Consider the following 26,341-nt stretch of genomic DNA (forward strand, 5'->3'; position numbering starts at 1 on the left):
ATTTTTTGATGATGCAGTCTTTTTAAAGAACTTTATTAAGATGTTACTCACAAATTAGGGAGAAGCTTATTTACCAGTAAGAGAAATTTTATTATGTTACAAGTGAAAAACACCACAGAGAATTTGGCACTGCAACTTTGATAAACTCCAGAGTTCCTGGTTTCCAGTTCTTTTAAATTATAATGTGGTACTCAAAGCTGTCAGGAAGAAAACCAAATTCAGTGACTCCTGAAATGATACATAATAGCACTGAGACTACTCTTTCATTTCTCCTATGTTCACACATGGACACTAAATAGCCCAGCAAACATAAGTCTTCCCTTTCATATAAACAGGTTAACATTAAACATGATCTACAATACTATCTATGTTTTGAAACAACATTACTAGTACCAAATCAGGGTAGAACACAAATGTTACTAATTAAAGAACCAATAATTCTTTTTTCATTTCAGGTGGCTTAAAATGTTCAACAATATTTTAAATACGTTTACATACAAGCTAACATATAGCCTATTTTTTCATGAGAGAAAGGTACGAACAGTACCCTTAATTATACCCCTGCAAATAGGGCATTTTCTTAGAGAAGGGGCACATTCCTGGCATACGACTAGATGACCACAAGGTATGAATACAATAGAAACTTCTTTGTCCATACACACTTTACAAGTTCTTTCTTCTTGTAACCTCCTCAATTGTTCTTCCAGTGACAGACCTAGTAACAACAAAAAAACTTTAGTGAAATTCAGTTTCTCCTTTACTTCCTCCCATTAAAAAAATAATAATACAGATAATATTTTAGGTTGGTCTTAAGTCTTAATTTTGTTTTACCTGAAACATCTTCTGTTGGAACATACTTCATATTCTTTTCCACTAAAGAAAATAAAAACATACACAAAAAGCATCACTCTACCAAATACAACACTGCCTAACCTACTGCCTATCTGTTTTACCTACTATCTAATGAACAACACAGATTCTAAGTATATATTATCAGAAAATATTTAGCCATACTACTTGAGCAACAAAAAAGACTTCAGTTTTTTAGAACATGTTAAATTATAAACTATAGTTTGCTAATTGGATTTATTTTGTTTGTCAAACACAAAGATGAACATAATTGCAAGGATTTCAAAAATAATTTTACCAACAAACTCACCAAATAAGTTCTTATATAATGTAGAGTCAATTTCTTTTAGACAGTTTTTGAAAATGTTGGCTGCAGCATTTCCTTTAACTAAAACAGTATCAATCAGTTCTCTTGCTTGTAAAGGTATCTGTGTTTTTTGTTTGATTATATCATGTTCCTGTTTGTTAATTATATTGGCCTTTAAAAGATGATCCAGGATAGGAAGCACACACGTCAACTGTTGAAAGAGAGCCATTCTGTTCTTCCGAAGTAATGACAAATCATCTTCATTTTAAATAAAAAAGGAAAAAACAATCCATTAGATTTTAAAGTGCTCCAACTGAACTCACACCAACCCTACAAACAATTTAGGCACTAAATAAATAGAAACTTGAAAAAGGGACAAAATTACTTGTCTGCACATTAATGTCTGTCTGTCATTTGGAAAACTTCCAAAAGATTTAAAGTCATATTCTACAGTGTACACACAGGGTCTCTGTTTCTGTCCCTTTTTAAAGTCAATACATTTACATGCTTAGAATCCTGCTTTTCCTTTATTCTGTTGAAAGCAAGCAGAGACTTTTAGAGGATAGCAAAAATTTCCAATCTATGTACTCTTCCCCCATTGAATTAATACTAACTTCTGTTTGCACTGCCATTTTAACTTTTAAATTACTTTTTATTTAAGTATAGTTGGTATACAATCTTATATTGGTTATATTAGTTTCACACGTACAATATAATAACTCAACATTTTTATACCTTACAATGTGATCATCCTGCTAAAAATGGGCAGAAAACCTGAATAGACATTTCTCCGAAGAAGACATACAGATGTTCAACAGACATATGAAAAGATTCTCAACATCATTAATCATCAGAGAAATGCAGATCAAAACCACAATGAGATATCACCTCACTCCTGTCAGAATGGCTATCATCAATAAATCAACAAACAACAAGTGCTGGCAAGGATGTGGAGAAAAGGGAACCCTTGTGCACTGCTGGTACAGCCCCTATGGAAAACAGTATGGAGATTCCTCAAAAAACTGAAAATATATATACCATATGACCCAACACCTCCACTTCTGGGTATTTATCCCAAGAGAACAAAAACACTAATTCAAAGAGACATATATCGTTTTGTTTTCATAAGCACTTTCATGTAAATTGTCTTATTTGATACAAAGATCCTGTCAATTAAACAAAGTAGGTATGATACTTCTCACATTCAAATACGAAGAAAAAGACTCAGAAAAAAATGAGTAGCCTGTCCAACGTCACAGACAGTCAGTTACAGAACCAGGTCTCCTAGTGTTCTTCTCAACTCCATGCTTATGAAGCAGTATAGTACTTCCCCTGATCTGCAGTTTCACTTCTACTGATTCAGTTACCCATGATCAACCACGGTCCAAAAACAGTAAATGGAAAAGTCCAGAAATAAATAATCCGCAAGTTTTAAATAGAGAACCATTCTGAATAGTGTGATGAAATCTCAATCTGTCCCAGCCAGGACGGAATCATCCCTTTGTCCAGTATTTGCATACTGCATACGCTCCTAGTCACTAGGTTATCAGATCAACTGTCAGTGTCACAGTGCTTGTGTTCACGTAACCTTTACTTAGTAATGGCCCCAAAGCCATTCACATACCTTTTATTATATGTATATAGTTATAATTGTTTTACTATTATTTAATGTTGTTAATTTCTTAACGTGCCTAATTTATAAATTAAACTTTATCACAGGTGTACATGTATAGGAAAAAACATAGTATATATAGGGTTCAGCAATATCCACAGTTTCAGTCATCCATGGAACATGTACACTGCAGATAAGGGGGGCCTACCGTACTGCAGTGTTAAAGAGGCTGAACCGTAAAGTAGGGCAGACACAGATCCCCATGTTGGCCAGCTACTTACTAGCTGTGCGCCTAACCTCCACATACCTCAATTTCATCACCTGTAAAATATAGATAATAATAGTAGTACCTCCCTCAAAAGGTTGTGAGGATTAAATAAGATAATATATGTAAAGTATTCAGCATAATATCTGGTACATAGTTAGCTACCAATATTATTTTATGTCTAGGTTTAAACCAATTAAAAAATTCATATGAATCAAGCCTAATTCCTCCCCCTTTCTTCCGCCTCCCCCCACCTCCAGCCTAATTTTTTTCTAAAGCAAATGTTTTGTCCTTTAACCTCAAATCACATAAAATCCATAGTTAAATTTCCTTTATTTATGGAATATGAGCATTCATTCCTGAAGGATTTTTCAAGAAGTCCCTTCTTTGGGTGTCCCAATCACCATAATATTTAACTGCCTGTTTTCAGCCTTAACAAAATTTATTTTAAAAGTACATCTTGGATTGGTCCAGTGGCTCAGGTGGTTGGAGCGCCCTGCTCCTAACGCCGAGGTCGCCAGTTCGATTCCCACATGGGCCAGTGGGCTGCGCTCTCTACAGCTAAGATTGTGAACGACGGCTCTCCCTGGAGCTGGGCTGCCGTGAGCAGCCAGCAGCCAGCGAGAGCTGCTGTGAGCGGCCGACCTGCGACTGACTGCCCCTTGGGGGAGCGCAAGGCTCATAATACCAGCATGGGCCAGGGAGCTGTGTCCTACACAACTAGTCTGAGAAACAATGGCTTGAACCAGATTGGGGGATAGGGAGATGGGGACAAAATAGTACATCTTTACATTTATAGCTTAATTAAAAATAAGTTGTAAATAGTGAGGTCTATTTTCCTTCCCCTTTTACTTCTTTCCAGAAGTGAAATGCTCTGTTCATCTCAAAACTATGAAATTCCTCTATCTGATCACAACTTATCCTTCTACCTTAATAATTCACCTCGCTAACAAATTTGTTATCCACCTTTTAAAATATTTACATGTTATTCCCAATTCTACTAATAAGAGCTATCTCGAACTGCATCCTAGAAGAAGCTGAGGCAAACTGCTCCTCCTGCCTACGCTAAGCCAGGCACTGTGGCAGCAGCAATGGCCCCCTCAGAAGATCCCAGGAACCAGAGAGCCAGCCCCATCACGGGCCTTGAGGCAAGCCTGAAGACCAGTTTAGGTGGGAAGCCGGCCCACCCTTAGAAGGCCATCCCCACAGCTCACCTAACTTTTGTTATCGACTGTGCTCATGGGAAACAGCTCTCCCTGACACCCCCCCAGTGCTGCCCCGAGCCCCCAGTTGCAACGTAGGACCTGTCACCCCTCCAATGAAGACCCACATCTTGTTCTGTGGGGAAAGCCAGCCCCATCTAACTCCAGAGGCTCCCCTGGGTGGAGGACACCTTGCTCAAGCCAGGAGCACCCTGCCATCCTGCAGAAGGGCTGTGGCCCCATCTCCCCTCCAAGTCAACACGCTCTGCTCCCAGGAGGCCCCTCAAGCCAAGGGGAGCCCTCTGAAGACTGCCTGCAAGATCTTCAGCTTGGGAAACCGTCATAGGCTCACTCAGAGCCCTCTCCTCCTCTGTCTGTGGGCAGGCAGATTAACTGGAAGAGCCTGCCCATGGGAAGAGGGGGTTAGCATGCCAGGCTAGAGTGTCCAAGGGCTGCAATTCCCAGAGCCCCCTCCCTCTTCCCCAGCCAGCAGAAGTCTTTTGAGCCAAGGAAGGAGCATGAAATTCACTAAAGAACATGTGAAACAGACACTGAATACACACTCGAGTACCCTACTTCCTCCTCCGTCTCTCTCCCTCTGTTAGCCTTTCAGCAGAAGCAGGATAAGGCACATCCACATGGAAAGAGACTAATTCATTCATACAATAAATACCAACAAAGCATCTTCGACATGCCAGGCTCTGCAAAATGCCAGGGAAGGCACCACAGCTTTCTAAGGAGTTCATATTCTTGGAGTAGGGGATGGGAGATGGGAGGGGCGAAGGGTTAAACAACTAAATAAAGATGATCTTCAACAGTGAAAAACAAAAAGAAAAAAAGAAAAAGAGCTGTCTCCTGACTTTGCTTACTTCCAATTCTAGTCTAATATCAGTCAGGTGTTTCAATGATCTCTTATTAGCACCCTAAACTCTTCCTCCCTATTCCTTACTTGCCCTTTTCTCTTATTAAGAAATCCATAATTTCATATCTATAATTCAAGACCATTCTCAGAGCCTCACAAAGAGACAGTCACAAAACAACGGTGACCAGATTTATTACAGTGATTTCATTTAACTTGTGTTTTATTACTGCTTAACAATCCTTAAATGTTTTCATTCTGCTCAGGCCCTTTCTTTCACTTAAGCCCTTCTTTCTTCCCAAATCAATCTACTTAACGAACATTTCTTGATGTGTTAGAGGCAGTGTGCTAAACTGTTTTATTTGAGTCCTATAGGAACCCATTGCAATTTGTACCATTATTATCCCCATTTTTACTGATGAGAACGCTGACATCTGGTTAAATAAACTGTCAACCTGGTAACTGAGAGCCAGGATTTAAACACAAATCTGTCTCAATTTAGAAGTCACACTTTAAACGTTTTGCTACATGGCCACACAGTAAGGTTCCCTTAAACTAATCCTATCACTACTTACAAGCTTAAACAGAAAAAGTGTCTTCCAATCCAAATACCCCACCTTACAGTACATATGCACCCTTCACCTCTGCTGGCTCTTTAACCCTATCTTTTGCAGCCTAGTCTCCACAGCTAGTCTATAAACTCCTTGAGAGCAAGCTGAATGACCAGCACAGTATATGGCACAGATGTTCATACTCAATAAACATTTCCTGAAGGAATGATTACCCAAAAGACTTGTTTTGGGAGTCTTGAGACTTAATACACTCTATCTGGATGAATACTAAAATCAGCTCCCAATCTTTGGGTTGGACAGGGGCTTCTCATCAAGCTCTAGGATTTCATCATCACTTCTGTATTTTGTCTAAGGATCCCTTACAAAAGTCAGAGAGTCAAATACCATATTATGATTTCAAGGAATTTTGAAAAAAGAGAGAGAAATAAGATCCACATTCAACTTTGAAATCTAGCTTTTTCAGAACTTAAATTGTTTTAAGAAATAAATATAGTTCAAGAAAAGAGTTATGCTAAAATCCTCTGATTAGCATATGTAAGGCAATCTAACTGGAAAATAAACACATAGGAAAAAAGCTCGTCAATGGTTCTCGAGTAGAGTAGTCCACTGCCCACAGTGGAGAAAGGGGATGTACAGTTTGGAAATGACTGGAGGCTGCTACCAGCAGTTAGTGGATGGACAGACGAGGATGCTAACGATCCTGCAACATGTGAGACATTCCTATGAGCCCCCGAGAAATAATGCAGGTGACTAACATTCCCAAATACCTGATGCCATTTCTTCAGTTTGTCTTTCCTTCTCCTCTTGTCTTTTTTCATCTTCTGCATCAAGTAAATCTAATACAAGATCACTGACGGTTTTATAATTCTCTCCAGTTGTTAGGATTTTACTCTGAACTGTCTGTTTTACCAGCCTTCTATTGAAGCCCATTTCCAAGGCAGCTGTAATCACAGGTGTATTCATCATAACTGCATCTTCTGAATGGTTTTCTCCAGGTCCACAATGAACAACTACTTGAAAACACATGTACCAATGTTAAATTCCACAAATATAAAAATATGTAGAAAAACAATGACTATGACACAATCTTTACTCTCATGCTGCTTATATCTTGGTAAGGGAGATGAGCTACATACAACAATTACCTATAACTCCAACAATACTTTGATCAGGATCAAATGAAAGTATAGTAATATGCTGTACTTTTAAAAAATACCACTTCCCAGGCTACATTCCAGCCCTACTTAATGAGGGAGTAGAGATGGGGCTTAGGGATTTGTATCTTTTAAAAGTCCTCCAAATGATTCTGATTTAGTCATTTTTAGAAACCAAAATGCTACACAAATTTAGAAGTGAGAAATTATCTCATGTCAGCCAAGAAAGTGGGGGAAATCAACAAAGACTTCATGAAAAAGGAGGCATTAGAGCTGTGACTTGAAGATGGACAGAATCTAAAGCGGTGAACAGATGAAACAGAGAATAACAAAGACAGGAAGCAGAGTAAAATGGAAGGCTAGTTCACACAAAATGTCTAAAGATGTAAAAAAACATATGGTTAAAGAAGTAAACAAAGTAATACGATTTCAGATAGTGACATGCTCTGAAGAAAATAAAGCAGTGTAAGGTGATTAAAACAAACGAGGAGGCAGGGAGATGGTTTATAGGGTAATCAGAGAAGCATTTTCTGATAACAGGGTCAGTGCTTAGCCAATATGGCACTCTGTGAAAATTACAAAAGACATTCTTCAAGACACTTTATTGCCATCTGCTGGAAAATCGTTATACTAAATATATAAATATGCAATGGCTACACTGTGTACTGTGCTTCCTTGCTCAAATGTGGGAAGCCTGTGGGAAGAGACAATACCAGAACAAATACTTGATAGAAAAGAGTGAGCCATGGGAATATCTGAAAGGAGTCTTCCAGGCAAAGAGAACAGCAAGTACAGAACCTTAAGTCAAGAGCAAAGCTTGATATATTCAAGATGCAAAAAGGTGATGAAAGTAGAGGAGGGTGATGCCCAGATAATGAAGAGCCTTGAGAGAAGTTTATATTCTATTTGAAGTTTGCTAGAATATTATAGAAGGGTTTTAAGCAGGGAACTGTTAAAACCTGGTTTCTTTTTTCAAAGGATGACTCCGGCAGCTTGGTGATAAACTTTTATGTGGTAGAATGGAGTAAACTGTCATCATTTTCTGCTGTAATGATATCCTAACAATAAGCCCTGTTAGGATATCATTACAACAAAAAATGATGGTAGTTTGCATTAGGTTGATAAGAGGTGGAAATGGAGAAAAGTGGCAAGATTTTGGACACAGTATAAAAGCAGAGATTAAATGACTTCCAATAGATTAAACATACAAAGTAAAGAGAGGAATCAGGAATGATGTGTAACTTAGTCAACTTTCGACCTTAGCTAGCAGTGGGTCCCATTAACTGAGATGGGAAAGACCAGAGAAGGAGCAAATCTGAGGGATGAAGGACAGGAGAAAAGTTTGGTTTGGTCATATTAACTCTGAAATACTCGTTATAGCCAAGTAGAAATTTAAACAGATAGTTGAACACGCCAGCTTGGAGCTCAGGAAATGGAGAAATAAACTTGGGCGGAGCACTGCGAGGAATTCCACCATTTAGAGGTTCAAAAAAGGAGTAGTCACCAAAGGAGACTATTCATGATCAATCAGGGAAATAGGGAAAAACCAGAAGTGTGGTGTCTGGGAAGCCAAGAGAAGAACATGTCTTAAAAAGGATGAAGGAGAGTGACATCAGCAAGACTGCTGAATAAGATGTCTCCCACTCATACTCCTATATCAACAACAATTTAGAATCCATCCATGGACAAAGTACCTTTGTGAGAGCTTTGAGATCCGGCTAGAAGACTATGAAATTCCAATGCAGTCCAAGACCAAAGAGAACTGTTTGGGGAAGACAGGCCTGAACCCTGGCAGCTGACTCACTGACCATGGTCCTATCTAGAGACCTAAAAACAGCTTCGTATCCCTCAGGACTTAGCTGCAATCCCATTTAATTTGGTCCTGTCACCACCCTATACACTAGGGAATCGAGAGGAGCCAGGCCTACCTGTGCTTTGGGTAACAGGAATACAGACCTAAGGCCCAGCTGTTGACACTGAAGTTGCCTATGAACTGGATCTAACCCTGGGCCAGGACCTGTCAAAGTGCAGATTCTGAAAGGACCTCATAACTGAGCTCCAATCCAGCCCGGCTGCAGTCCACAGTCCTGCTGGCACAGGGACCCAGCAAGTGACAGTCCTAACTGAGCACAAAGAGACCCTGAAAGAGCCCATTCTCGGCTCCAGGCCCTCTCAGGCCCAGTCCACAGCAGTACTGCAAGCACAGGGACCTGCTGGGAGACACTCAGGAAGTCCTGAAACAACTACAGCCTCCCTACCGTAGTTAGAGAGCATTCCAGTCCACCAAGGGACCGGGCAGGAGACGTGCCCATCCGTGCATGCCTCCAGAGCCAGGTTGCAGACCTCAATCTTGACTGTAGAATCTGGAACAGCTCTGGGGCTCAGTTCCAGCCCCTCTCAGCAATAGTCCAGAGCCAGTCCTGCCCATCAAGGGACAAATTCAGTGTCCAGACAGGAGCCCTCCCAAGGACCTGGAGGGAACCTCATTCATCTGCACATCTGGTAATAGGCCCACTGTCTGGAGCCCAACTATGGACACTGAAGTCAACCCTTGTCCCAACAACATCCTACTGAACAATGTACTGAAAGCAATCCCATCTACCAAGGAACCAGATAGGATCCACACTAACCCAAGCCCCTGTTAACTAGCCCGCCAATCATGGATCCCACCACAGACCCAGCAGCACCCTCATAACAGCTCCAAGCGAGCATGACTGCAACTTCAAAGATAATCCCATGAGCCAGGGGACCCTATAAAAGGTGTTTATGGGCCGAAACCAGTCTGTAGAGACTGGAAGAGGTGTATACTCCTTCATATGCACAGATATCAAGACAAGACTATATGTATCATGCAAATCAGGCAAGTATGACGCCATCAAAGGAAACTAATAAAGTTGCAGTAACTAACTCCAAAGAAATGGAAAGCTGTAAGTCTTCTGACAACTGATTTGCCTGACAAATTAAAAATCGTCTTAACGAAACTCAATGAAATTCAAGAGAACAAAGATAAACAACTAAACAAAATGAGAAAAACAACACACGAACAAAATTACAAGGTTAATAAAGAAATAGAAGCAATAGAAAAAATAAAAAAGAAATCCTGGAGCCAAAGCATACAATGACAGAACTGAAAAATTCAACAGGGAGATTCAACAACACACTTGATCATGATTTGTCAGAGAAATCAGAGAACACAAACGCAGAGCATTTGAAATGAGCCAGTTATACTAACAAAACAAAAGAGAATGAAGGATATAGAAAGCCTATGTGAATTATGGGACACTACCAAACAAATGAATATTCTCCTCATGGGAGTCACAGGAGAGAGAGAGAGAGAGAAAGGGGAAGAAAGCTTAAAGAAATAATAATTTAAAAAAATAATAGTAAAGAATAGCTGAAAACTTCCCACATCTTGGAAGAGTTATGGATATCCAGGAACAATTTGCTCAAAAATCCCTAAGCAAAATCAACCCAAAGATTACTCTAAGGCACATAATCAAAATGTTAAAAGACAAAGAGAGAACTCTGAAAGAAGCAAGAGAAAAACAACTTCTCATACGCTAACCTCCTAAATCTACTAGTAAATTTCTCTGCAGAAATCTACTGGCAGACAGGAGAGAGTGACTTAATATATCAAAGTGCTAAAAGATAAAGGCCACCAAGAATACTGGCAAAACTGTTCTTCAGAAGTGAATGAAAGATAAAGACATGCCAGACAACAAAAGTTGAGGGAGTCCATCAATACTAGACATTCCTTACACAAATTGCTAAAGGAATTTGTTCAAGTTAAAATGAAGGGATGCTAAATAACAGCATGAAACATATAAAAGTATAAAACTTACTGGTAAAGGTAAATATATAATTAAAATAAAAATACCCTGTGCTGTAACAATGTTGTGTAAATCACTTTTACCTCTAGTGTAAATGTGAAAAAAATATTAATTATAGCTACAATGATTTACTAACACATAATATAAAAAGATGTAATATATAACATCAATAGTGCAAAATGTGGGGTGAAGTAAAAGTGCAGTTTTTGTTTATGATTGGAAGTTATTAGATTAAAATAAACATATTTGTAAGATGCTTTATGTAAGTCTTATGGTAAACACAAAGAAAAATTAATCAGAAAGAAAGACAGCAAGAAAAGAAGAAATGAACAAAAGGGCTTAAAGTCAGAAAACAAAATTATAACAGTTAAGTCCTTACCTATCAATAGTTACTTTAAATGTAAACTGACTAGATTCTCTAATTGAAAGATACAGAATGGATGAAAGGATTGGGAAAAAAAGATCCAACATGCTGCCTACATGAGACATACTTTGGCTTTAAGGACACAGATAGGTTGAAAGTGAAGGTATGGAAAACTGTTATTTGTCCATTCCTAGAAAGATGAGGAATGGTTATACTTACATCATATAAAATAAACTTTCAGTCAGAATCAGTGATAAGACAAAGAAGGTAAAAGGAGTCAATTCATCAACAAGATACAAGTGGTACCTTGATTTTTCGAATATAATCCATTCTGGAATACCATTCGAGTTCTGAAACGTTCGAAAACGGAGGCATGGTTTCCCCATAGGAAGTAATGCAAAATGGATTAATCCGTTTCAGACCTTTAAAACCAACCCTAAAACTGAAAATTTAGCATGAATTTTACTATCTAATGATACCATAGATCCATAAAATTTACGGCGTTCACAAACCAAAATGTTCGTCAACGGAGATGTTCGAAAACCGAGGTACCACTGTATATATTCACGAAACATTGGAGTACTTAAATGTTAAAAGCAAATATTAACAGAATGAAAGGAAGAAATAGAGAGCAATAATATTAGGAGACTTCACTACCCCACTTTGAACACTGATAGGTCATCCAAGACCCAGACAAAAAATTAACAAAAAAACAGTGGACCTGAATAACACAATATACCAATAATATACCAAATTACCTTACCAGACATACATTGAAAGACTATTCCAACAACAGCACCAGAAAACACATTCTTCTCAAACTCACAAGGAACATTCTTCATGATAGAGCATGTGTCAGGCCACAAAACAAGTCTTAACAAATTCAAGAATACTGAAATTATATCAAGTATCTTTTCCAACCACAACAGTAAGAATCGACAAATCAACAACAGAAAGAAAACTGAGAAATTCACAAATACAGAAAAATTAACACACTCCTGAACAACCAATGGATCAAAGCAACCAAAAGGAAATCAGAAAATACCTTGAAATAAACAAAAACCAAAACTTAGAGGATGAAGCATGAGCAGCTCTAAGAGGGAAGTTTATAGTGATAAATGCCTGCCTTAAGAAAAAAGATCTCAAATAAACAATTTAACCTTAAACCTCAAGAAGTTAGGAAAAGAAACTAAGCCCTAGTTAGCAGAACAAAGGAAATAATAAAGATTAGAGCAGAAATAAATAATATAGAGACAAGGAAAAAAATGGAACTGAGTTGGTTTTTTGAAAAGATAAACAAAATTAAAATACCTCTAGCTAGACTAATCTAGAAAAAAAAAAGAGAGGACTCAAATTATAAATGAAAGAAGAGACATTACAAATGCACACCAGAAATGCAAAGGATCATTAAGAGACTATTATAAACAACTAATGCTAGCAAATTGGATAGTATAGATGAAATGAATAAATTCCTGGAAATATATAATTTACCAAGACTGAATCATGAAGAAATAGAAAATGTGAACAGACCAGTAACAACTAAGATGATTGAAGCAGTAATCAAAAAAACCTCCCAATAAAGAAAGCCTAGGACCAGATGGTCTCATTGGTGAATTCCACCAAAGATTTAAAAAAGAATTAGTTTCAATCCTTTTCAAACTTTTCCAAAAAACTGAAGACGAGGGAAAACCCCAAACTTATTTATGAGGCTATCATTACTCTGATACTAACACTAGATAAGGACACTGAATGAAAACTACAGGCCAATATCCTTGATGAATATAGATGCAAAAATTCTCAACAAAATACTATTAAACTGAATTCAACAGCACATTAAAAAAATCATACATATGATCAAGTTGGATTTATCCTAAAATGCAATTATGGTCCAACATATGCATATTAATAAACATGATAAACCACATTAACATTAATGAATAATAAAAACCATTATGATCCTCTCAATAGATTCAGAAAAAACATTTGAGAAAATTTAACCCTTTTCATGACCAAAGCTCCCAAAAATTTGGGTATGGAAGAAACATACCTCACCATAATAAAGGCCATAGATGACAAACCCACAGCTAACATCATACTCAGTAGGTAAAGGAGAGTCTTTTCAGTAAATGGTGCTGGGAAAACTGGTATTCACATGAAGAATAAAACTGGACTACTATTTTATACCATTCACAAAAATTAAATGGATTAAAAGCTTAAATTTTAGATTTAAAACCATAAAACTCCTAGAAGAAAAGAGAAAAAGCTCCGACACTGGCCTTGGCTATGATTCTTTTGGCTATAACACCAAAAGATCAAGCAACAAAAGCAAAAATCAATAAGTAGGACTACATCAAACTAAAAAGTTGCAGCACAGCAAAAGAAACCATGAACAAAATGAAGAGGTAATCTACGTAATGGAAGAAAATATTTGCAAACCATGTATAAAGGATTAATATCGCCCCCCCCCCAAAATAAGTAACTCACATAATTGAATAGGAAAAAACAAACAACTAAATTAAAAAATCGCCAGAGGACCGGAAGAGACACTTTTCCAAAGAAGATATACAAATGGCCAGTAGGTACATGAAAAGATGCTCAATAACGCTAATCACTAGAAAATACAAAATCAAAACCACAATGAGATATCATCTCACACTTTTTATAATGACTATTATCATAAAAAAGACCAGAGATAAGAGTTGGAACGCTGTGCAGTAAAGGGAACACTTGTGCACTGTTGGTCGGAGTGTCATTGGAGCAGCCATAATGGAAAACAGTAAGGAGGTTCACAAAAAATTAAAAATAGAACAACCATATGATCCAGCAATCCCCACTTCTATGTATATATCCAAAGGAAAAAAGTTACTATCTTGAAGAGATATCCACACCTCATGTTCATTGCAGCATTATTCACAAGAGCCAACACATGGAAACAACTTTTAAGGGTCCATCAACAACAGATGAATAAAGAAAATGTGGCTTTATGTGTGCGCGCTCGCGCACACACACACACACACACAGAGATTATTTAGCCATAAAAAGAAGGAAATCCTGCCACTTGTGACAATATGGGTGGACCTTATAAGACAAGTAAGTTGTAAGTTCTGTGGATCTAATATACAGCATGGTGACTATTACCTGTATGATATACAGTTAATGATACTGTATTAAATACTTGAAAGTTACTAAGTAAATCTTAAATGTTCTCACCACAAAAATTTTTTAATTATGTGAGGTGAGGGATGTATTCACTAACATTAATATGGTAATCATTTTGCAATATGTGTATCAAATCATGCCATTCAAACTTACACAATGTTTATGTCAATTATATCTCTATAAAGCAAGAATAAAGCACTTAATTGTTTCAAATGGGATAACAGGTCAAGCAGTGGATTTGCTAAGATGGTGGTTCTTGTTGACTCTGACAAGAACAGTTTTCAGTAGAATTAAAGAATGAAAGGTGAAGAAAGTAAGCACAGATACATCTCACTGGGCATTCTGTTGTAAAGAGAAGCAGAGAAATGAGACAATAGCTGGATGGGAACCGTAAGTTCAAGGAAGTTTTCTTAGGACTGGCAATGGTGTATGTTTGTATCCTGAAATAAATGATTGAGAAGAAACTGAAAAACCCATGATGTGAGAGACAGGCAAATTATTGCCAAAGCAAAGTTCTCAAGCTGGCAGTAAGGGATGAGCTTCAGAGGAAAGAGGACAAATGGACGAGTTGAGCTTAGACAAAGGCAAGGACAATGCATCCTTTACAAAAGAACAGAAAGAAGAGTATATGGGTACATTTGTAGACTGGTGGTTTTGGTGGTGACAAGATCAAGTAGTTTTCTTGATTCTTTTCATTTTCTCAGTGAATGAAGGTTATGAGAATAAGATGGGAAGGAGTGTTAGAAACTTATGGAGAAAATGTGAAAGTCATTTGGAAGTTTAGCAAAGTGATTTTATACGGAACTGCAGTAGGACTGCAAGACAGCCTACTAGAAATTTGCGGTTATAAATTTAAAGCAAGAACAGTCAACACTACTGTCTTGTTTTTTTCCAGCTCTATTACACAGGATATAGTTATACATCCATGTAACTCTTTTTCTTTTCCAAGTCATATACTACGAATCAAATCCTCAACAATCCCCCAAGCCATGGTTTCTAGGACTCTTATACATAGTTTCTAGGACTCTTTCTGTCCTGCTACAAACGTGCCAGTATCCCTCTTTGAAAGAGTATACCAAGAAAAGAACACCTCTTTCTAGATATGATTAGTGTAGAAAACTGTGGACTATTATCTTCACTATTTTGGACACCATAATATACGTATATTACATATACTAAATGCCAGATGTGGCGAAAACTAAGTACTAACCAGATGTATTTCCTATCCTTACACTAAAATACTATATATACCTGACAAATACCTAATATCTAGCCCAGTTCTTACATCACATGTGAACTAGGCCTTTTCAAATATGCTAGCTTATAGCAAACAACTTTTCCTCCTTGGAGGGCTTCTTATTTGCACCTTTCATTGGTATTCTTTGAACTATTTGTTATGGTTGTTTTCCTTTTGCATGTATTTTGTCTCCCCAGTTGGAAGGTCAGCACTTCAAGAAGAAAAACCAGTACATTTCCATGAATCCTCAATGTCATTAATCTAAGTAGACACATAGTATTTATTAGTTAACTTCCCAGACTTTTTTCCTATGACCTCAGAAATCCTTTGTCTACATACTTTCATTCTTAACATTCTTATAAAAATTCCCATTCCGTATTTGAAGTATTTTCATACATACTTGGTGGATCAGCACTTTCATCTCCAGGTGTCTCTGAAGTTGACAACAGCTATCAAACAAAGAAAAATTAACTGGTAAAATCAGAAATCTCAAACAACCTGAACAAAGCAACATGAAGTTTCCCTTAAGTAATGTACATACTCTTTTGAAAACTGGGTAATTTACAAAATAATACTTCACTTTTCTTTATATTACCTTAATCATCATAAAAATGTCCTTAATCTTCACCTACTTCCGAATTAGAATTCAAGTATTTCTAGTTTCAGTCAAGTAAGGAAAAATATTAATGATTTCTCATTCCATTTAGAAAGTCTTATTTCAGCTGGTTCACTCTCAGAGGTTTCAAACTCCTGACAAGTTATATTTTTGTGTTTTTCTAGAAAAGATAGAGGGGACACTAAAGATCCTGCGCCAACTCCACTACAAACTATACAGTAGAATGTTTGGTGATTTTCAAAAAACAACCTATTCTTAAAAGCCCTAAACAAACAAGGTAGTTACAAAAATAAAAATTAAAGGTATCATTAATATGCATACAAAACCTGTAACTATAATTAAGAAAACAAATGTTAATATCACTTCTAATAATATTTTTGTAAGTATTATTTAGGAGAATTAGATGTTGCCAATTATAAAAATTTACCTGTTCAAGAAGATGAGGATATCTAGCTTGAATCTCATCAACAAAATCCTGTCCTTTCATGCGTATCAAGAACTCACACCTGAAACATAAGAGGAAAATTATGTTTTAAAATTGTTTCATACCAAAAATATAACCTGATCATTCTAGAAAAGTGGAGTTCAAACTCTTAGTATCCCACAGTATAAATACTAAATCACAAACCTAGTACACATACATAACAGGAACAAAATTCTCCTAACATGCTACAGACTCTTACCATGTGTTGATGCATTCTGATATTTTCTATTTAATTCCATTAACACAGTAACAATAAAAGGGTTCAGACTTAAAAAGGAGCACAAGCTGAGGCTTGAAAAATGCTGTTCTACACAATTTACTTTTGAGGCTTAACAGCTTCAGACACTGTAATTTAGTATTTCTAAAACGTGATCTTCACAATAACTGCTAATCTTTTTCCAGTGTCCACTCGTCCATTAAATGTGAAGCACAAACCCTCCCTCCAAAAAATGCTGAATCACATCTATACATAATGTGACAGTGTTTTCCCAAAAACCTGTTTTCAAACTACTAGGGCTTCTCAAAGGTGTTCCAGGAAGTTCAAATGATATCTGTTTCCAATTCACTCCTTTTGTTCTTCAACAAATGGTGCTAGACAACTAGATATCCATGCACAAAAAACAATGAACCTCGACCTACACTGATACTTTATAAAAAAATAAACTACAAATGAATCATACACATAAATGTAAAATGTAAAACAATATGACTTCTAGTAGAAAACATAGATCTTTTTGTCAATTTAGGTATAGCATAATCCATAAAAGATAAAATTGATGAACTGACATCATCAAAATTAAAAACTTCTGTTCATCCAAGTCACTGTTAAGAAAATGAAAAAACAAGCCACAGACCGCAAAAAAAAAAAGATTTAAACAGACACTTCAGCAAAAATGTATAGATGGCAAATAAACTCACAATCATTAATCCTTAAGGAAATGCTAATTAAAATCACAGTGAAATACCACTACGTACCCATCTATTATAATAGAATAAGACTGAAATAAGACTGAAAATACCAAATGTTGTTAAAAATGAGGAACATCTGTACGTAGGTCTCAAACATTGCTGGTGGGAATTTAACGTTTTAAGTGGTACGCCCACTTCAGAAGACAATTTGGCAGTCTCTTATAAAGTTAAAAAAAATATGCCATACAACCCATCAATAACACTTGTGGATATTTACCATAGAAAAACGAAAACATGTGTCCACAAATGTTTATTAATGTTTAGAGAGGCTTTATTCATTATTTCTCCAAACTGGAAACCCAAATGTCCTTCAACTGGTGAATGGGTAGAATTAGTAAAAATTACATAAGCATGTTCAAAACTCAAGTTTTATCACCCAAATAACTTTATATAGTTTTATATAGTGTTAAATTATTTTCTTCTGGGACTAATTAATTTGTATTCATAATGATTAAAGACAGGAAGTATAAGAAACTGTGTCAGCCCCATGTTTCCCCCTCCTTCAATAAAGTCCATGAGGACAGCGATTTTTGTGTCTTATTCTGTTATATATTCCCAGCATCTAAAATACTATTCAGTAGGCACAAGCATTTGATAAATAAGTGAACAGTGTTAAAATACAGTGATAATGATTATCCATTTTGGTTTTCCTTTACTAAGATTAAAGATTATCCACAATTGAAATTTGTTTTCAGAACTATTTACAAAAAAGCACCCCTACGCCTTTTCCCTTACGTAACTATTTAAAACAAAACACAAATTACAGAAATAAACCAAGATTTCGTTTTGTTTTATAAAGGACAAAATACAGCAATTCAAACACTGGAATTGGAAAGCTATTTTTCCCTTTTCCACAGAGTATTAAATTTCAAATTGTAGGTACACAACCCCACAGAGCCAAAGATAGTGAAATTGTTTAAAATTCTGGCAATAAAACATAAATTACGATATAAATTATTTAAAGTAAACAAAACATATGTCATGTTTCAGTGTTAAAAAGTCAAAATTTATCTTGATATGTTATGAATATTAAAGACAATTTTAAAACACAACTTTTAACAATGTACTTATCCATAACAATATTTATTGGCTTAAATTGCTTTTTTAATCTTATACAAAAATGACAAGAGGATTTTTTAATATCCTGAAGAGGTTCAAGAGATTACTGTGAAAGGCACTCACAGGTCAAAACATGTATTATTAAACAATTCCACTTATAAGTATCTAAAGTAGTCAAATTCATAGACAGTACAATGGCGGTTGCCAGAGGCTAGGGGTTGAACACAAGTTTCAGGTTGGGAAAACAAAAAAGTTCTGGAAATGGATGGTGGTAATGATTGAGAAACAATGTGAATGTACTTATTAATGCCACGGAACTACATACTTAAAAACGGTTAAAATGGTAAATTTTGTTACATATGTTTTACCACAATCAAGAAAATATTATCTGGTGCAACCCTCTCCTTTTACAGAAGAGGAAATAGGCTCAAAGACATTACACAACTTGTCCAAGTTCACACAGCTACCCAATAACAAAAATAATTTCTAATTCTATTTCCACTAACAACACTGTCTGTAAATTCTTTCTAAAAATAGGAGATACTGCTAGAGACAGAGTGACTAAAAGGAGATGACATATCACAAGATAAAATTGTACAGAAAAAAATAATTTATAATCAGACTTAATAGATATTATATGCATTTTATATTTATCTTATTCCTAGATCAATTTTATGTCTCTTCCTGTTTTCCTTTCCCTTCTTACGTCTAACTTATACTCTTTTTGTTCTAGTTTACCTATCTTTGTAATCCTTAAGTCTTCTTTAAAGCAAAATGGGAAATATACAAATGAAATGTACGGTCATAATTGTAAATGAGTCAAGTTAAACTATATCCTGAACACATGGCTTACAAAAGGAGAAAAGGGCACAGAATATTCTACCACTTTTGTCATCAAAATAAAGTTCAAATTAGGTGTTTTCAAAGGCTAATACCCCAACGGCGTAAGAGAAGCTTTGTTATACTGAGATGTAAACTGAACCATGAAAGCATGCCTACTTCTTTATGCAGTTTTGTGTAGGAATACCTTTAAAAACAATTACCTTGGAAACCACTTGGCATGTTCTACCCATGGGTCATCTCCAGATTCCCAACACCTTAAGCCACCATCACAACAGAAGCATTTGACATCATCATTGCGACCTTAAGAAAACAGAAGCTAAAATTGAATACACATTCTAATATGTAAATCAAAATAAACAGGATAAAATGTAGAACTAAGTATTAGTTTGTTTCTTACCCACATAATAGAAACCAGCACTTGCAAGCTGCTCAGGTTGAACTGGAACACTTGATGGCCAGTACATAAACGTTCTCAGTCGAGCTGCATGTGTCTGCATGCTCAAATTTGAAATGGTAAACCTCAGCATTTCTAGAGAATTTTCCAAAAATGGACAGTTGGGGAAATGTCTTCGGTGTTCTGACATAGCATCATCCTTTGGTTCCCAGTTACTTAGTGTCCCACCACAGGCAAAGCAGGCTACCCTATCTCCAGGTCCTATGTAATAAAAGCCAGCTCTTGCCAATTCTGATGGTGACAAAAAGCTTAATGGCCACTCATGGTAAGTAAGAAATCTGGCTTCTTCAGTACTCATTGCGTAACTATAGGGGTTAGTCCTCAATGGGGATAAGTCTTCAACTGCTCGAGAATTAAGAGGATTTGGTGAAAGGTTTGAATAAGAACCACTGAATGAGTCACTATGATCCAAAGTGGGAGATAATGAATGTGTAAAACTGTTTCTCATCTGAGAAGTATTCTTAAAGGTAGATTCCAAATTAGTAACAGAAACCAGATTCTGAATAAAGCTACAGCTAGGATACAACTTTTTATGCTTTTCAACAGGATTGTCTCCTTCTTTCCAGTTATCCAGCATCAGGCCACAACAGAAGCATTTGACTTTGTCATTCACACCAGTGTAATAAAAACCAGCACGAGCAAGACTCCTTTCTGAGACAGGAACACCAGCAGGGAAAGTCGAATATGTAGACATTCTGTACAGTTCACATGAAAAGTCATATTCCATTTTGTGTTTGTTGCCGATTGTCCAATTTGACAAGATGGTGCTATCTTCCATTATACTCTTAATTTTTTGATACAAGGGACCTGCGACAAGTCGTTGGGAGGTAGTTTTGTGCATGAGTGATTTTACTTTTTGATGCAATCTCTTATTTCTTCACACTAAATTCGATTACTATAAAAAAGAATCAAATGATAGACTCCTAGTTATGTCAAATTCACCAGACCTTTACTGGATTTACACCTGAATTTACACACAGGTAGAATGAATATCTCTTTTAAATAACCAAGATAATTTTTAGTACTCTTTGGGATACAATATTAACTTTTTTAGGTAACCCAAGTGTTATTTGCTCATTATTTGGTGTAATACTAACTCAATGGCCTGAAAGAAGTTGACACACTTCTGAAAATATGTTAAAACTACTCGACTTTTCAAGGAGGTTTATATTCCCAAAATTCTAAACAACTATAGAATACCTAAATTATACCTTTAATGTGCTTTTGGTTATAAGCTACAAACCCTAGATATCAAGCCAATTACTGATTATGCTACAAGAGGAAAAACTATAAGCAGGCTTCTTTCCCTATAAGTATTTTAATATGATTATCAAAAAAAAAAAAAAAGTTTCAGTCTAGTAAACAAGAATTAAAGTCTTCATATAGTCACATTATCTAAAGGCTAATTTCACACAGCTTATCATCACAGTATCTACTTAAGTGGATTATATTAGTTTCAGCTAACAACTTTTGGGGACAGTCAACACCCACAACCTTTTTGAACCTATGTCTGTTATAGTGTATATGATGTCAAATGAAATAAATTCTGCTTAAAACTCACAAACTGTTAATTTTTCCATCTTTTTAAATTATTGTCTATATATGTTTCCATTTCCTGCAGCATGATTATTTGTCTTTCTTCCTAACTTTGCAAACCACATTATACTTGATCAGCTGATGAAGGTATTTTCTCCATAAACTTAACTAGTTAACCTTAAAACTTCCACAGTAGAAACTTTTTACACTGCATTTAAAAATTAACCTGTCTTTCATTTAAGGATGATGTACCTATAGTATCATTCATTTTGTATCTAAAGATAAATCAATTTATCAAGATGCTGTTTGTCCTTTCTACTGTTATCAAAATGCCTAATAAACTATATTACCAACAAAATTACTGTTATGCATAATGTACCAGCAATTAACCCTACTAGCCTTCTTTCTGAAAACCCTTCATATTTTAAAAATATAATTCATACACAAAATTACACTCCACAGAATTCAAACTATACCCCTTTATAAAGTTTCTAGGTCTCCATAATGGGATTTATTACTGCATCAGAAAAAAATGAGAGGAAAAAAGTAGTCTCTTCAGGGTTATAAATCTGGAAAAAAAAAAAAAAAACTATTTTAGAAAACTGTATTTTAATTGTAAATAGAATTTATAGACTTCAATTTATTAAGTAAAGTCTAAAAATGACATATACTTTCAATAATACATCTTAATTCCAGCAATTTGTCACCAAAACATTCTAATTGGAAAAGCTTTTAATTAAAATAAATGCAATATACCCCCGTTAGCACTGTGTGTGCACACACACACACACACACACACACACACACATATGTATTTTTTAAATATACAACTTTGAAGACAGACATTTCCTCATAGGAAAATATCTTGTCCTTGGTCTCGTCCCCTTTTTTGGTGACAACTTTTAATATTAAGGATAAATCTCTGGCGGTTTGCTAGAGGCAAAAGGGGATAGTGGTGAAGGACACAACACCCTATCAGCAACAGTCCAGCAGTAATTAGACAGTAACACTATTTTTTAATGTCAAGTCTCTCCAGTACTAGGCAAGCTGACCAGTAAGAGTAAAACGCATCAGGAACTTATTAGCATAAATAAATTCTTCAACTCTACAATTCCCTCCCAATTCCAAAGCAACCACAGAAAGCACCTCAAAAACAAAACGTTAGTCCAATGGCCTTGGGAATGTGACCACTTGCACGAATGCTTTCGGTACACCCAGACTTGACATCATATCTTTAAATCATATATATATTTTTTTTGTCTACAAGCACTGTTCTGTGGATTTTTACTCTATGCAAACTGTAGCTGGATGCGGGGGATAGACTGGAAGGAAAAAGGAGAGCAACAATTAGGATTTACCCATTAATTTCCTGGAGTTATTTCTCACAGCATACAATAGACTACTTGAAACTACCTTAAATACCGTGTTTCCCCGAAAATAAGACCTAGCCGGACCATCAGCTCTAATGCGTCTTTTGGAGCAAAAATTAATATAAGACCCAGCCTTATTTTACTATAAGACCAGGTATTTATGATAATATAATATATAATAAATATAATACCGGGCATAATATAACACCGAGTCTTATACTAATTTTTGCTCCAAAAATGCATTAGAGCTGATGGTCCGGCTAGGTCTTATTTTCTGGGAAACACGGTATGAGACAGAACACTGTCTTTGTTTCAACAAATTAAAGGAATACCCAAGGCTAAACTGAAAACCCTGCAAACACTCTAAGAGAAAGCATCTTGGTCAAAGTCCAAGGGCCGGAAAATTGGGCGGCGGCCCAGCAGGGAAGCAAACAGGTCAATTTTTCACAAGTATTTTCGATTACGTATCTTGGAGTGGAACTTCCGTATTAAATAAAAGCCTACGCGAGGGCAGAAGCTCACTGCGACCCTCGAATCCCCCGGCCGCTGGGCCCTAGGCCCTGTCTTTCCTCCGCCCGCCACAGCTTCTGGGAAAGGAAGTGGGCCCCGCGAGCCCGCGGGCCCCAACCGGCTGGAGCGGCCGGGGCCCGGAAGAAGCACTCACCTCAGAGCAGGCGCAGCACACACGGAAACGGCGCGGCGGCCTGGAGGTCTCCACACACCCGAGAGGAACGGCGCGAACAACAGATGCGCCCCGGCTGGCTCCGGTTCAACGCTCCCAAAGCCCGCAGCCACGCAAGGCCCCTGCCGACGCACGGTGACGTCAGCGCGCTTATCCGGGGACAGCGTCACCGCCGCGCGAGGGCGCCGGGGAGTCTACGGTGTTCGGGCAGGAACGAAACCGTTTCCGTCAGCTCGGTGTTTCGATTTTTAATCTCGCGGCTTGAGTACTTTTGACGTTTCCCTCTCTCTCTGGCCCTAACATTCTCCCGAGGGGAACATGGCAAACGGTGAGCCGAAGAGTTTGACTCTTGGGAAGCCCTGCGGAAACGCCCGTGCGGCGGTGGTTTTGCGCGTCTTCTCTGCGTTCCCTCTGAGTTATGTGATCCCGCTCCAGGCCACATTCCTCTAGTGTGACGCCTCCACTCGTCGTAGATGACTGCATTTGAGGATGGAGTCAACCTGGTGGCATTTTTGCTTCAATTAAGTAAACAATTGTAACCGTTTAAAACAGTTGTAACCGTTTTTCCTCAGAACACAGCTGCCTAACATAAACATTCACAGCTGGCGGTGGAAATGGAAAAAAGCAAAGTTGGAAAGTAGAACAGCATCGGAAGATTAATTTTGAAGTGCTGACTTTATAATCTTTAGGGATCACATGATAAATCTATAATCAACCAATATAGCTTTCATTTTTAAACTTGTTTTTTAACTTTGTTTTTCTGTTCTGGAGACATATGCACTAACGAAAAAGTGTCCTTATTTCAAAAGCTCATCGCTAGCAACGTGGACGGTATTTCAGACCAGTCTTCACTCCCTATGAAGTCACATTTTTCTGAATGTGACTAAAATAGAATGTATACGTTCATGTATGTGTTTATATATAAAATCGTACGTGAACCACAAAGGAGCCGACTTATCAATGAAGTCTTAAGTAGTTCAGTTAATAACTGGTAGAGGATTGCAAATAAGAAATCTTGATGTTACTAGTCATGGACGTCTGTCTCCCCCCGCCCCCCCACCTAGTACCACAAAAGTAGTGGCATGCAGTAAATGTTTGTTGTATTGCAGGAGCGAATTTCTTAATTTTATGTTCTGTGAAGACACCCTTTGTCAATAAAATCAGATGCTTTTTCTCGGGGGGAACTCCAGTGGGCAAACATTTCAAAAACTTCCAAATAACAAGCCACTTAGGCATTTGGGGAATTCCAAGACCCTGAACCATTTCCCATTTCCTGTCCCTGTCATTTCTGCCTGCCAGTCAGTCTCGAAACAGGAGGTCTTCTGTTCCAACGTTAATAGTAAAAAGAAAGTATTCATAACAGTTTATGATACAGAGAAAAGAAATGTCATGGCTCCCAATGACTAAAAACTTTCAGATATGCACAAGAAGAGTTTGGTAGTAGTTTAGTATTTAGTTCAAGTCAGTATTTCTCGGAAAGTCACAGAATCTTCCTTATGTATGTGGGAAAATATATATAGCAAGAATTGTTCATTCTGAATTCAAGATTATTTCAGTTCTTGTCCAGACCAAAAAGTAAGATAATGAGTATACTTCAGTATAGGGGAAAATTCGAATTTAAAAAACTCAAAAGCCTTAGATATTTTTCCCAAATATGTATGTAATAACGTTCAGGTATAATAAATACTACTATATGACTTTAATCTTGTATAACCTTACAGTTTGATGTTAAATTTACTCAGTTAATCTTTTTCATATTTTCAGTGTAGAGTTGCTGGTGATTTTTAAAACTAAGGTATATGTCTGCTGAGGTTGCCATCCTAACACTTTTCACATTTATGTACAAAAAATATTTACAGGAGCCAAGACAATTTCAAAGAAGAAAAGACTGAAGGGACTTGTCCACCAGATAACAAGTTGTATAATAAAGCAACTAAATAAAGTAATTAAGACAGTATTATATTAACACAAGAATGTACAAATAAACAATGGAACAAGATAAGGAGCCACCCCCACACACACAATTATATATATATATAATGTTTCATTCATATGTGTATAACTTTGATATATGACATTGGTATTACATGTTAGTGAGAAAAAGATGAACTAGTTAATAATCCTGAATGAATGGTTATTCTAATGGAAAAGTTAGATCTTGACCTAAACTATTAAAAACATTCCTGGTGGATAAATAAAAGTGAACAGCTTTCATTATGAATCTGGTGACTTAAATGTATTTTGTGAGTTGTAATATATTGAAGTTGTTGTCATTCTTGGTGCTCAAGTGTTTTTTATTAATCTTAGGCCAATATGAGCTCATTCACATTGGCTCCTGAGTCCTTTTGACATGGCCCTAGTAGTCTTTGATTGTTTTTCAGACTGGTTTTGTACATTTCTTACCTCATGTCTTGGTTCCTTTAGTGGGAAATGGTGTTTAAAGACCATAATTTGAATGTTTGTAGTGCTAGTTGTTATTGAGTTGTATTGTTTTTATAACCTAATCCATGGACAGAGCTGGGTAATATACTTTTGCTTTGTGTAAATATACCATAAAATATATTCAACTAGTACTATAATGTATTCAACTATTTCCCTAATTGATAGACATCTGAGTGGTTTCCAATCTTTTGCTATTACAAATAGTACTATAATGAATAGTCATGGACACACATTTTATTTTAGGATATATTCCCAGAAGTTGGATTGTTAGATCAGATGGTAAATTCATAGTAATTTTGCTAGATATGACCACATATCCCTCCCCCTCATGGGAGTTAGCATTTTGCAATCCAGCCAGCAATATATGTAAATTCCATTTTGCTGCACAATTTGATAACAAATTCCAGGGGAGTATGTTACCAAACTTTCAGCTTTTTGCCAGTCTATTAGATAAATAGTATTTCAGTATAATTTTA

General features: G+C 36.6%; 1 protein-coding gene and 1 pseudogene across 2 annotated transcripts; one reads left to right on the forward strand and one right to left on the reverse strand.

The window, feature by feature from the left end:
• Nucleotides 1-12: 12 nt before the first annotated feature.
• Nucleotides 13-23,545, reverse strand: BIRC2 (baculoviral IAP repeat containing 2). Of its 2 annotated transcripts, none has more exons than XM_019712683.2 (9): nt 23,406-23,545; nt 19,779-21,940; nt 19,582-19,681; nt 16,454-16,532; nt 15,811-15,859; nt 6,434-6,676; nt 1,160-1,414; nt 832-873; nt 13-715 (listed from the first exon to the last, which is right to left on the reverse strand). In XM_019712683.2, exons 2-9 carry the CDS (start codon nt 20,674-20,676, stop codon nt 522-524), a joined length of 1,860 nt encoding a protein of 619 aa, XP_019568242.2. In that variant the 5' UTR covers nt 20,677-21,940; nt 23,406-23,545; the 3' UTR covers nt 13-521. The 2 variants fall into 2 exon arrangements, with proteins under 2 accessions (XP_019568242.2, XP_019568240.2); XM_019712681.2 differs by having other exon boundaries at nt 6,434-6,679.
• On the forward strand, nt 4,125-4,628 carry LOC141572195 (steroid receptor-associated and regulated protein-like; annotated as a pseudogene).
• Nucleotides 23,546-26,341: the final 2,796 nt, after the last annotated feature.

The sequence above is a fragment of the Rhinolophus sinicus genome, linkage group LG06 (genome assembly GCF_036562045.2).
Source record: "Rhinolophus sinicus isolate RSC01 linkage group LG06, ASM3656204v1, whole genome shotgun sequence".
NCBI lineage: Eukaryota > Metazoa > Chordata > Mammalia > Chiroptera > Rhinolophidae > Rhinolophus > Rhinolophus sinicus.

Excerpts from the sequence above, each read along its gene's own strand:
- BIRC2 (XM_019712681.2), bottom strand. The coding sequence starts at position 20,676 with ATGCACAAAACTACCTCCCAACGACTTGTCGCAGGTCCCTTGTATCAA. Across the intron at positions 6,680-15,810 it reads TGAAAGTGCTGATCCACCAA|TAGTTGTTCATTGTGGACCT; the intron begins GTATGTATGAAA and ends TGTGTTTTCAAG. Across the intron at positions 1,415-6,433 it reads AACTGAAGAAATGGCATCAG|ATGATTTGTCATTACTTCGG; the intron begins GTATTTGGGAAT and ends TTTAAAATGAAG.